This window comes from Mandrillus leucophaeus, unplaced genomic scaffold (genome assembly GCF_000951045.1).
Source record: "Mandrillus leucophaeus isolate KB7577 unplaced genomic scaffold, Mleu.le_1.0 Scaffold41, whole genome shotgun sequence".
NCBI lineage: Eukaryota > Metazoa > Chordata > Mammalia > Primates > Cercopithecidae > Mandrillus > Mandrillus leucophaeus.
Window position 1 is genome coordinate 4,927,002 of NW_012104365.1, and position 11,783 is coordinate 4,938,784.

The 11,783-nt window shown below is 62.2% G+C and overlaps 1 protein-coding gene across 1 annotated transcript; it reads left to right on the forward strand.

The window, feature by feature from the left end:
• Positions 1-1,005: 1,005 nt before the first annotated feature.
• Positions 1,006-11,501, forward strand: SLC17A9 (solute carrier family 17 (vesicular nucleotide transporter), member 9). Its single transcript, XM_011992432.1, has 12 exons — positions 1,006-1,265; positions 1,666-1,805; positions 4,569-4,668; positions 6,282-6,412; positions 6,945-7,041; positions 7,256-7,352; positions 7,905-7,992; positions 9,106-9,140; positions 9,584-9,699; positions 10,175-10,230; positions 10,352-10,381; positions 10,984-11,501. The coding sequence occupies exons 1-12, from the start codon at positions 1,006-1,008 to the stop codon at positions 11,145-11,147; spliced, it is 1,314 nt and encodes a 437-aa protein (XP_011847822.1). The 3' UTR covers positions 11,148-11,501.
• The last annotated feature ends 282 nt before the right edge of the window (positions 11,502-11,783 follow it).

Genomic DNA, 11,783 nt, shown 5'->3' on the forward strand with positions numbered 1-11,783 from the left:
TCGAGGCAGGGATGGGGGAATCCTGCCTCCCAGGCCCTTCCCTCCTCTGTGAGAGTCACTGCTGATCCAGTGCTGACCCTGCCCAAGCCCTCTCTCCAGCATCTGACTCAGCAAGTTCCAAACCCTCTCCCCATCTGGGGCCCCACTCAGTGCCCCCATCCATCATCTCAGGGCACAGAGAGAAGCCTGCGTATCTAGCGGACTGTCCATGTCCAGCCCTGTGTGCTGTTCTGCTCGTGCTGACCCCCATGGCCCTGCAGCCTGTGCACCTCTCCTCACACATCTGCACACCCCAGCAGCCTCCCAGCTCACCCCCAACGGGTGCCTTTGGCTCAGCCACAGGACCCAGGGATGGAGCCTCCCTATAACTCTCTTTAATCAGGGACAACAGCAGCCAAGGAGCCTCATTTGCACAGGAGCCAGGAGCCATGTGCAGAATTCAGAGGCCCTGGCTGGGAAGGCCTCACCCCTGCCCAGCTTCCTTCAAGGGGCCAACCGTCCCCCTGGCACTGTGTCCTCTCCTGGCCACCCAGCCCCACCTGCCTTGAGGTTCTCAGCGAAGACCTCCTGTGCTGCCTCAGCCCTGCTGCTCTGGGGGCCCCTTACCCACCACACCCCACCCCCACAGTCAGTGGGCTCTCAGTCATCATTCCTGCCTGGTGCCTGTCTGGTGCTTGCCTGGGCCGAGGGAGGCTTGAGAATGTGGCACCACGTGCTGCTGGTCCTTGGCTTTGGGGGCCTGGTGGCCTGGTCGTCCATCGTGGGGAATAAGCGGAGCCCAGCCCAGGCACCTTTTGTGGGGATGAGTTGTTGCTGTGACCTGCCTGAGTGCTGGCCACTCGGCTGCTCCCAGCCGTCACTGTGCCTCATTTCTGGCTGCCTGTGTCCTCCCAGGGGTCAGCAGACAGGTGTGATTAGGCGTTTGAATGCTTGCCAAGTTGCCTTCCATCGAAGCTGTCCCCATTCAGTCCCACATCCCCCAGCTCTGGGGGAGGTCTCTGAGTGATGAACTTGAAGCAGCAGGGCTGTGGGGCCTCCCCAGGGCCTGACCATCTGCTCTCCCTCAGGCCCGAGTGCCAGGCATGGACAGGGACGCTGCTGCTGGGCACGTGCCTGCTGTACTGCGCCCGCTCCAGCATGCCCATCTGCACTGTCTCCATGAGCCAGGACTTCGGCTGGAACAAGAAGGAGGCCGGCATCGTACTCAGCAGCTTCTTCTGGGGCTACTGCCTGACGCAGGTTGTGGGCGGCCACCTCGGGGACCGGTAACTGCCCCTTCCCCGTCTCCAGGCTGGTGGGAGCTGCTCCCCTGGGGCCTCCAGAGGCCAGTGGGCTGGCTGTGCTACTGCACACAGAGGATGCAGCTCCCGGGGAAGGAGCCTGGTGGATACATTTGGGCAGAAGACACACCCAGGGGAAGATGGGAGCTGGGAGGGGAGAGGCCAGGCGTGGCAAGGCCCCAGGGCCCTGCAGGCAGAGGAGGCAGGCGGCTCCCCTGGAGTACCTGGTCTCCTCACGAGGCAGCTCTGGGGTCATGAGCAGGCCCTGTAGAGGCAGATAGGCCAGGCCCATCTCCGAGCACCCACTCGAGGGCAGCCCTGAGTCAGGGTGGTGCTCCTTGGTCCTGCGCAGCCACATCCTCACCGCCTTCTGTCTCCCCTCCAGGATTGGGGGTGAGAAGGTCATCCTGCTGTCAGCCTCTGCCTGGGGCTCCATCACGGCCGTCACCCCGCTGCTCGCTCAGCTGAGCAGTGCCCACCTGGCCTTCATGACCTTCTCACGCATCCTCATGGGCTTGCTCCAAGGTAAGGGGCGCTCAGGCACTTCCCTCACGCTCTCTGGCACCAGGTAGGGAGACAAGGGGAGTGTGCACGGATGTGTGTGCAGGTGCACGCGTGCATGCAGGTGGTGTACAAGTGTGTGTGTATGGGTATGCCTGCGTGCATGCATACACCAGTGTGTGTGCGTGTGCAAGTGCATATGTCCCTGCAGACGCGTGTGTGCAAGCAGTGTGCACGTATGTGTGTGCTTGTGCTTGTGTGTACATATGTGTGCATGCACACGTGTGAGTGTGCACGTGTGTGTGCAGGTAGTGTGCATGCCTGTATGCGTGTGTGTGCGTGCCCGTATCCATGTGTATGTGCATATGCATGCCCATATGCGTGTGTACGTGCGTGAGCGTGCCCGTATGCAGGTGTATGTGTGGCCATGCATGTGCCTTCTGTAAGTGCACACTCTGCAGTGACACACAGGATCACAGGGGACACCTGCGTAGTGAACTTGCTCCTGCCCCTGAATTTTGTTACCAAACACCTTAGTTCAGTGGTGGATTCCAGCTGCAAGGGACCTGCTGTGGGACTCTGGGTTTTGTGAATTTTGGTCACGTGTGTGCCGATGATGCCTCCAATACTAGGGCCTTGGAGCGCCTTAATTGTCAGGAGAACAAGGTGGGTGAGGGGCCAAGGGGGCTTTGGGGGCCCCTACTTGTCTGAGGTCCCCTGGAGAAACAGCTAGGCCTCCAGCCTGCAGGGGCCTGCCCGCCCCACCCCAGCCTGCCTGGCTGCCCCATCCATTGGCAGTTCCCGGCCGGGCTACTCCTCCCCCAGTGTCCTGGGCCATCCAGACTCCCCACTGGGGACTCCCCCTACCTTCCTGAGCTGGCATCAGGTTCAGATCCCTGGCCATGGCTCCCCTAGAATCTCTGCCCTACCTCTCCCCCAAGTCCAGAGACTTTGGGGAGTTCACTCCCAGGTCTCTTTCTCCTCCCTCTCCACACCCTCACTCCCCAAGGTGACGCCTGGAAGGTGCTGCCTGGGACTCTCTCTATAACAGAGGAAGAGGGTCTGCCCAGGAGAGAGGCCACTGTCATGGTCACAGGGTCTCACATGAGAACAAGGGCCCTACCACCAGTGCCCACCGGGCCCTGTGCATGGCCCACCTTCAGAAGAGGGTGCAGTGAGTGAGACTGAGGACTTAGGATTGTGTGTTTACTGTGAGACCCCATCCCAGAGCCAGACGCTGCAGCATCACCACCTCCCCAGGCACTGCCCAGGTCCCACTGCAGGAGCTGGAGGAGGAGGGGAGGAACGAACGAATCGCAACCACCTGGAGGGGAGGACAGGCCTGTCGGGGGGTGGGGGCCCTCATCTTTGTTTACTGGAGGGTCTTTGGGGTGAGGGAGGAGGGTCCCAAGGCTGAAGCTGTGAAGAAAACAGTGGCACTGCCTCAGACTGGGCTGACCAATGCCTCCTAGGTGTCACTGAGAAGACCCTCGGCCCTGGGGCAGGCAGCTGTCCTCGTGGGCAGCGCTGAGGACCCAGCAGGCAGCCAGACCCTGTGGGCTCGCTGCCAGCTCCAGCTGTGCTTCCTCTGCGGGGGCCAGCTTGTTGTGCTATGATGATTTGGCACCTGTGGCACATTCCGTTTTCTAGAAAACTTCAAAGTCTGGCACGTCTCAATGTCAGATGTCATCCTGTGCCCACAAGCCTACTCTGGGGGTCTGGGGGGCAGCAATGGCGGCCGCGTGGTAACCATGGGCACCACCTGCGGCTGGCTTTGCCGTGTTTGTGCACACTGTCCTCGGGCAGAGTAGAGACGCCGGGTGTCCCAAGACTTGTGGCTCTTGCTGTGGGGTATCGGACTTCTGGAGGAAACCCCACGGAGCCCTGCCAGGCGGCCCCCAGCCTCCCTTGAGGGAGTGAGGGATGGGCCCTGCCTCTGAGCCATGAGCCTGTGAGTGAGCGCTCTGTGATTAAAAGTTACAGGCACTAGCCAGGCAGGCGCTTCCTGTGTGTGGCCGTCTGTTTGACGATGCCCTCCTGCAGGGTAGCATCAGCGCCTTGTAGACAGGGCCCGTGGGTTTGGGGGACAAGCTTCTGTTGTCACGGTGGCTCCGTGGTGCCTCCCCTCACAGCGCCAGGCTCAGGGCCCTCTGGCTGTGGGGCTGCATGGGGTGGTAAGGTGGTTTCCAAACTTCTAAAGTGGCCGAGAACACTTGGTCCAAAAGAAATCCTGGGAGGAAGCTCAGTTAATACAACAGGGAAAGGCAGGTTTCCTGGGGGAAGTATGTGTCTGTGCACGCGTGCGGCAGGTTTCTGTGCATGCAGGTGTGTATCTTCGTGCGTATGCGTGTATCTGCGTCAGTGTGAGCACCGTGCAGCACTGCCGAGAAGTGGTGTGCTGGTGGACCCGTGCGTGTGCAGGTGCGTGTGCACATGCCGCGTGTGTGTGTGTTGGTGCCGGGACTCTGTAGAGCACAGCTGGAGGCCGGCGGTGAGAGTGTGCACATGTGCGTGTGCGTGTGCGTGTGCGTGGGGTGGGAGGGCTGGCTTCGAAGCAGGGGTGTTTCCCGCAGCTATGCGGGTGGCACCACCCTGAGCGAGCCTCGCCCAAAAGGAGTCTGTTTCCCCAGTGGCACAAAAACCCTGCCCTGCTGGTCCCTCGGGTGGGCAAGGTGAGCGAGAGGGACAGGTGGACGTCCTCTGGAATCACAGCCCAAACCTGAGCAGATGGGCTGGGATGAGCCTCCCTGGCTGGACCCCGAGAGACTCTCCCTCCGCTCTTTGTAGGGGTTTACTTCCCTGCCCTGACCAGCCTGCTGTCGCAGAAGGTGCGGGACAGCGAGCGAGCCTTCACCTACAGCACCGTGGGCGCCGGCTCCCAGTTTGGGTAAGTCCTGGCCTCAGACGGGGCCCAGGAGAGGCCACCAGATAAGCCCCTTGCCAAGTGGCCCCTGGTCTGGGTGAGGGATGGGCCACATGGGCCTGCAGGGCCACCATGGGTGAGGTGGGTCCGGCAGGCGCCTTTTGGGCTCTGTAGCCCAAGGCTGTGCTCTGCAGGTGCCAGCCCCGGGCACCGCGCTTGCTTTGTGCGTATTTCTGCCTTTCTGGAGTGGCTGGCAGGTGATGAGGCTGGGACTTGGGGACAGGGGTTGGGGGAGTGGCCATATCCTCTCATTTTCTTTCATCTGTGCTAACGAAGCCAGATGCCATCCCCACCCTCTGCTGGCCCCCACCCCCGACAGGAGAGTCTGTGAGCCCTGGAGCGTCTGGGCCGGGGTGGGGGGCTGTCAGCTGGTGGAGGGCGGCTTGTCCTCATCCACAAGGCGGTAACCCTGTGCCCCTCGGTCCTCCTTCCCAGTGCCCACTCCTTGGGCAGCTCCAGACCCTCTAGCGATGCTGGCAACCTGGATCAAGGCCGGGCCTGGGGTGGGAGACCTTCCCAATGGTTGTAGCAGGGTGGACAGGTGCAGGAGCTGACAGGGGCTTCCCAATCGCTGGGCTCGGGCCCTCATGTTACTGTTGCTGAGGTTCAGAGGGCGGAGGCGGCCCCTGTAGGTGGGGCCAGGAGCAGCCCCAGGCAGGCCCAGGGTGACCAGATTCATCAAATAAAAACAGACTGCCCAGAGGAATGTGAATTTCAGATAAACCAGAGGGGATATACTTCTACTAAAAGAATGAATCCTCACTTCTCCAAAACCTGGTTTCTTTGGGTATCCTGCGGTTTTTCTGCACGCAGGTGGGGAACAGAGAGAGGGTCAAGTGTGGACTGGAAGGGGCAGGAAGAGTGCTACCCCAGCCCGCCCTGGCGCCCAAGGCCAAGCCCTGCTGCCCCAGGAGCTGTGTCCACCCTGCAGAGGCTCAGTGGGAGGAAAGAGGCCCCATCTGGATGCCAGGCCCGGCTTTGGGTCTCTCTCTTCCTCCTTTTGCCATATTAACTGTTCCCGCAGGTGCCAGCGGAGGGGTCTCTGCGGCAGATGGGGGCTGGGCTACCAGCCAGGTTGCACCCAGAAGGAGCCTCTGAGGAGCTATTTGGGACAATGAGATCATGGGGACAGGGGATGGGGGCTGTTGGATTTGGCCGTCGTGGTATTTTTGCATCTAGAAATCTTTGTGAATTTTATCCTCAATGAGGTTCGAAGCACAAAAACCGTGGGGAGTTTCACTGTAGTATACTCTCATCACCGTCTCCTCCTCGGTGCCGTTTTTAGTTGAAAAGGATCCACATGACAAATTGTAGGCCAATGTGAAGGCCTAGAAGCAAGATGTGAAAAACAACATGAGTTCCACAGCAGCCGCCCGACTGGCCCCACTGGCCCCGAGTGTCCGGAGTCCTTAACCAAACAGGCCGGGACGGGGGCTTCCGAGCTGCCGCTCTGAAGGCCATGAAAACACCCTCTTTTCCAGGGGCTCAGCCTGCACCAAGGTGGGGTTTCTGAGAGGCCCCTCCTCGCCCGAGGGGTGCCGCTGAGGGGCCTGGCCACGCTCCCCCTGTCTTTGCAGGACGCTGCTGACCGGGGCAGTGGGCTCCCTGCTCCTGGAATGGTACGGCTGGCAGAGCGTCTTCTATTTCTCCGGCGGCCTCACCTTGCTTTGGGTGTGGTACGTGTACAGGTACCTGCTGAGTGGAAAAGGTAACGCAGGCCGGGCGGGCTAGTTCCGGGCACCCACGGCTGCCCAGTGCCTCCTCCCTTGGTGGCAGCCACTGAGCAGCCTGGAGCAGGAGCCCGGAGACAGCGGCCTTGACCTCTCAAAGAATCCACCAGTGAGGCAGAGTGCTCAGGTGCTGAGCTGTCAGCGGCTCTGCCACCTAATTCGGTCCAGAAGGTTCCATCTAGGGCTAAGGCAGACACCCAGGGAGACCTGCTGAGCAGGTCAAGGCAGGGTGCAGGAGCAGCCGAGTCTTTGGGTGGCCAGGAGAGGGCTCTGGAGGAGGCTGTGGGGAGGGTCATTCAGAGCGCGGTTAGGTGCCTGGTAGGGAAGGCCACGGGAGGCTGGCGCCCGTGTGCAGCCTGAGGGGTGAGCGGGAGGCCGGCGCCCGTGTGCAGCCTGAGGTGTGGACGAGGGCTGCTGACCCTCTGGAACCACCCCCAATCCCCAATCCTTTGGAAATAGACGGCACCTCCCGCCCTGATAGCCATCACTTTGAAACCATTGCTCCCTCAGATCTCGTCCTGGCCTTGGGAGTCCTGGCCCAAGGCCTGCCGGTGTCCAGGCACAGCAGAGTCCCCTGGAGACGGCTCTTCCGGAAACCTGCTGTCTGGTGAGCTGGGACCTGTGCCGCCCCTTGGAGCAGTGGCAGGGCTGGTGACCATGGGGGTGTGAACCTGGCTGGATCTGACAGCCCCTGAGCCAGCAGGGCCTAGGGCTCAGAGAGGTGGGACTCTAGCCCCCAGGGGAGGTCTCTCAGGGTGGGTCCCACAGGCCCAGCCAGCTTGCGCAGCACCAGAGTCATGGTCCACCGTTGGGCCCCGCAGGGCAGCCGTCATCTCCCAGCTCTCTGCAGCCTGCTCCTTCTTCGTCCTCATCTCCTGGCTGCCCACCTTCTTCAAGGAGACCTTCCCCGACGCCAAGGTGAGTGGGGGGCTCCTACAGGGTGAAGGAGCGCCCAGAAGGCACGAGGCTTGAGCTGCACCAGGCACCGTGGGTCCTGGCCTGCAGATGGTGGAACCCTCGGCTCCTCCTGGGCTCCGAGGGTCCTGGCACTGCCAGGCTCTTCCTCTGGGAAGGACCCAGTCCATGCATGGGGCAGGTTTCTGTGTTTGAGGCTGGAAACGATGTGGGCGCTCGGTGCCTTCCGGCTGTGGCTGCAGCCCTCCCAGCCCTCACCGGTGACCTGCTGGCCTGCAGAGCCCGACTTCAGGGCCCGAGGAGGCCGGTGCAGGACCCGGGATGTGGACAGAGGGGTCACCTGCGGTCAGTACGGTTCCTTCTCTGAGGTTGTCTTGCTGCCCCCCCGGGTGGTGGTCAAGACTCCAGAGCTGCACATTCCCAGGAGCAGGGCTGGCCCTGCGGAGAACTTTCCTGGGCAGTGGTGGGCATGGGGGGCTGTCCAGTCTGAGTATCCTCTTCCAGATGGCCGGGTGCTAGCCCTGGCCCCCTCTGAGGCCACACTCCCCCCTGCAGGGTTGGATCTTCAACGTGGTGCCTTGGTTGGTGGCGATTCCTGCCAGTCTATTCAGCGGGTTTCTCTCTGATCATCTCATCAATCAGGGTGAGCCCTGGGGCGGGGACCGGGGCCGGGGGCCACACCCTGATTCGCCCCACTTTCAAGGGGCAAGACGCTCCTCTCCTGGGGGTGCAGCTTCAGCACATGGAGAGCTGGGACAGAGGGGCACTTCTTTCCAGGCTCGGCCTTCTCCTTAAAGGGTGGGGTAAGACTGGTGAGAGGGTCTGGTCTCACGGTGACCGTGGAGCTCGCCCCTGGAGGCCAGATGCAGCCCCTGACCCTCTGGGAAGGCACCTGGTGGGGTCAGAGGTTGCAAACATCCTTGAACCTTTGGAAGAGCTTCTGTCTTTGTTCCACGTGCTCCAGACCCACGCTGGGATGAGCCCCAAGTGGGCTGCGTGTTTCTTCCCCTAGCGCAGTGTCCTCACAGACAGGGGCAGGCAGATGCACACGCGTGCCCACATGCTCTCTCCACACACGTATGCCTATTCCTAGAACATTCGTGTTTTTCCTAATTGCAAAAGGAATACACACGCGTTGTGGAAAAGTTAGAAAATCTGGAGCAGCAGAGGAAGTGGGGCCGCTCGCCTGTTTCTACCTCTGTAACTGCTGTGTGGCTGTTCTGTGTTTCTGCCCAGACCCCCGCCTTGGGAACCTTCCAAGGGCACAGGCGCTGCCTCGTAGCTGTGCCACACATACGTGTGTGCACACGTTTTTGCCCACAGCACGGGATAGCTGTCTTGAGCCCCAAGCCTCCTCCTCCCCTGCTGCCCCTCTGCAGCTGTTCAGGATGGGACCCCTCTGGGCGCTGTCTGGGGTGTCAGCATGAAAGGCCTAATGGGAGCCCCTTCCTCGGCCTCCCCCTGCAGGTTACAGAGCCTCCCCTGCAGGTTACACGGCCGTCCCTCCCCTGCAGGTTACACGGCCGTCCCTCCCCTGCAGGTTACACGGCCGTCCCTCCCCTGCAGGTTACACGGCCCTCCCTCCCCTGTAGGTTACACGGCCGGCCGTCCCTCCCCTGTAGGTTACAGGGCCGTCCCTCCCCTGTAGGTTACACGGCCGTCCCTCCCCTGCAGGTTACACGGCCCTCCCTCCCCTGTAGGTTACACGGCCGGCCGTCCCTCCCCTGTAGGTTACACAGCCGTCCCTCCCCTGCAGGTTACAGAGCCATCACGGTGCGGAAGCTCATGCAGGTAGGAGAATCATTCCAGTCATTCTTTCTGGATATCCCTGCTTTGTTCAGGGTCTCCCAGGACCACAGGCTTGTGTCCCCAAGTCCCCTGATGTCTGGGACCAGGCAAATGCCAGGCCTCTCCACGTGTCCAGCCCCGGGGTCCAGAGGGGGCTGTTTAGACTGCTGTTGGGGGGCAGGCTGGGGTCAGCATCCTGTGCCCCTCTGGGCCCAGGCCTGGGCTTGCCTACGTCGAATAGGGCCTCTCCCATGGAGCGGGGCTGATTCTTGGGGAGCCTCCTCCCAGATCTCCTCTAGGGGTCCTGGTCCGAGAGAAGTTTTCGGTCCCAGCTGACCTGACCCTTGTGCAGTGTGCCCAGGACAGCTGTCGGGCAGCCGAGTCAGGAGAGGGCCCAGCTGCAGGCAGGCCGGGTGCCTGCCCGTCACAGTGGTGCTTTCCTGCAGGGCATGGGCCTTGGCCTCTCAAGCGTCTTTGCTCTGTGCCTGGGCCACACCTCCAGCTTCTGTGAGTCTGTGGTGTTTGCGTCAGCCTCCATCGGCCTCCAGACCTTCAACCACAGGTGAGGGTGGACTGCTCCATCCACCAGAGCCACCATGCTGCCCGCATGCCCCAGGGCCACGCATGTGAAGAGGGATCTCTGCCCGCCTCTCTCTGAGTCTCTTCCTCACACTTCACCCCCTTCCCAAGCTGCTGGGCAGCTACTGCATCGAAGACTCAATAGGAGTTCTGCAGGAACCAGCACTTCCCATCAGTGAGCAGCACGTGTGCGTGATTGGTGCGAACGTGCTTTCCCCACAGTGCTTTACTCTCAGGAGACGCTTCCTGCACCAGGTCCTCCATGAAGACAGGCGGCTGGGGCTCGGCTTGGCGTGGTGTGCAGGGCTGGAGTGTTTTGGCCAGGGAGCAGGCCTGAGTGTCTCCCAGCCCCTCCCGTGGCTCCACGAGACCTTGTTTCCCCGCTTCCCCCTTGACAGCCCTGGGCCGCAAGCTCGGTGGTGGCCAGGGCCGCTCACCACCCTCTTTCCTCCCCGCAGTGGCATTTCCGTTAACATCCAGGACTTGGCCCCGTCCTGCGCCGGCTTTCTGTTTGGTGAGGACCTTGCCCACCCCAGCTTTGCCTCTCCCTGGGCCTCCGGGTGGGTGGGCCTTGGGAGATCCCAGAGGGCTTTCGCTGACCGTCCGTATTCTCTCTCGCTCCGGCCTGTTCACAGGTGTGGCCAACACAGCTGGGGCCTTGGCAGGTGAGGGGCGGGGCTCTGTGCCCAGGAGTTTGCCTGTCTGTGGGGTTTGAGCCCACCGAGGTGCTGCAGGGCGGGGGTGTGCTTCCCTTCAGAGGGGGTCCCGGTGTCAGGGGAGGGCACAGACCCCAGAGCAGGCCCAGGAGAGGAGGATGTGGCTGCCTTCCAGGTTCCACTGGACTTTGCTGACAGCAGGTGGCTCAAGGGTCGCCATCTGCCCTGACTCACAAATACGTCCCAATCCTGGTAGCCCAGGGTCCCCGGGACACAGCCTGGCCCTGCTGAGTGCCTTGGCTGGTGGGGGCTCCTTCTCCAGCTCAGCCTCGCCTGGGTCGGCCTGTGGTTCCCATTTCCCCTTCAGCGGGACAAGGGGGACTCATTACCAGGCCATTTCCTGGATGGCCTTTGAGATCTCTGCCCTCCAACACCCTCCAAGTGTGAGCCTGACCCACAGCTGGGACACCGAGTTCAGCCCTGGGAACCACAGGGGCTTCCATCAGGCGCTGGACCCCCAGCCCTTCCCCGGCACTACCCTGGGACCTAGGGTGGGCGTGGGGCCTGGGCTGCCCGGGAATGCTCAGCCCGCCTGGGCCTCTCTTGGGCAGGTGTCGTGGGTGTGTGTCTGGGCGGCTACTTGATCGAGACCACGGGCTCCTGGACTTGCCTGTTCAACCTTGTGGCCATCATCAGCAACCTGGGGCTGTGCACCTTCCTGGTGTTTGGACAGGCCCAGAGGGTGGACCTGAGCTCCACCCACGAGGACCTCTAACTCCCAACCCCACAGCCTCTCCGAGGACCCAGGCACCAGCAGCCCCGGGACAGAGGGGACTCAGTGTGTGGGACTTGGTCACTCCATGTCAGACGCATGAGCAGAGAGGAACGCAAACCACTGTAGAGCCTGAAGCTCCTTAAGGAGAGTCCACACCAGCTGGCGGGAGGGTGGGGTGGGCCTGGGTCCAGACCAGGCTCGCTGCTCTCTGGGCCTCAGTTTCCCCACCTGCCAGTGGGCTCGGCCCTGTCTTCCTCACAGGCTGGTGTGGCCGTTAGGGTGAGTGGAGTTATTGTTAGTAGGCGCAGCCTCATTCCCACCACGATCTGTTCCACGTGGTCCCGCCAAGCCTCCCACAGTGCCGTGGGTCCCGCCAGGCCTCCCGTGGCTGCCGTGAGTCCCGCCAGGCCTCCCACAGTGCCGTGGGTCCCGCCAGGCCTCCCGTGGCTGCTGTGGGTCCCGCCAGGCCTCCTGCAGCCGCCATGCTCTCTGCAAGCCTCCTGCAGCGCCCGCCTGCCAATGTGAGGCCGGCACCAGGCTGCAGCCTCCCCAACCCCAGCCCACTTTGCTGTGTCTCTGGCGGACCCGCCCTGTGCACTGTAGGATGCTTAAAGGCATCCCTGGCCTTCACCCACC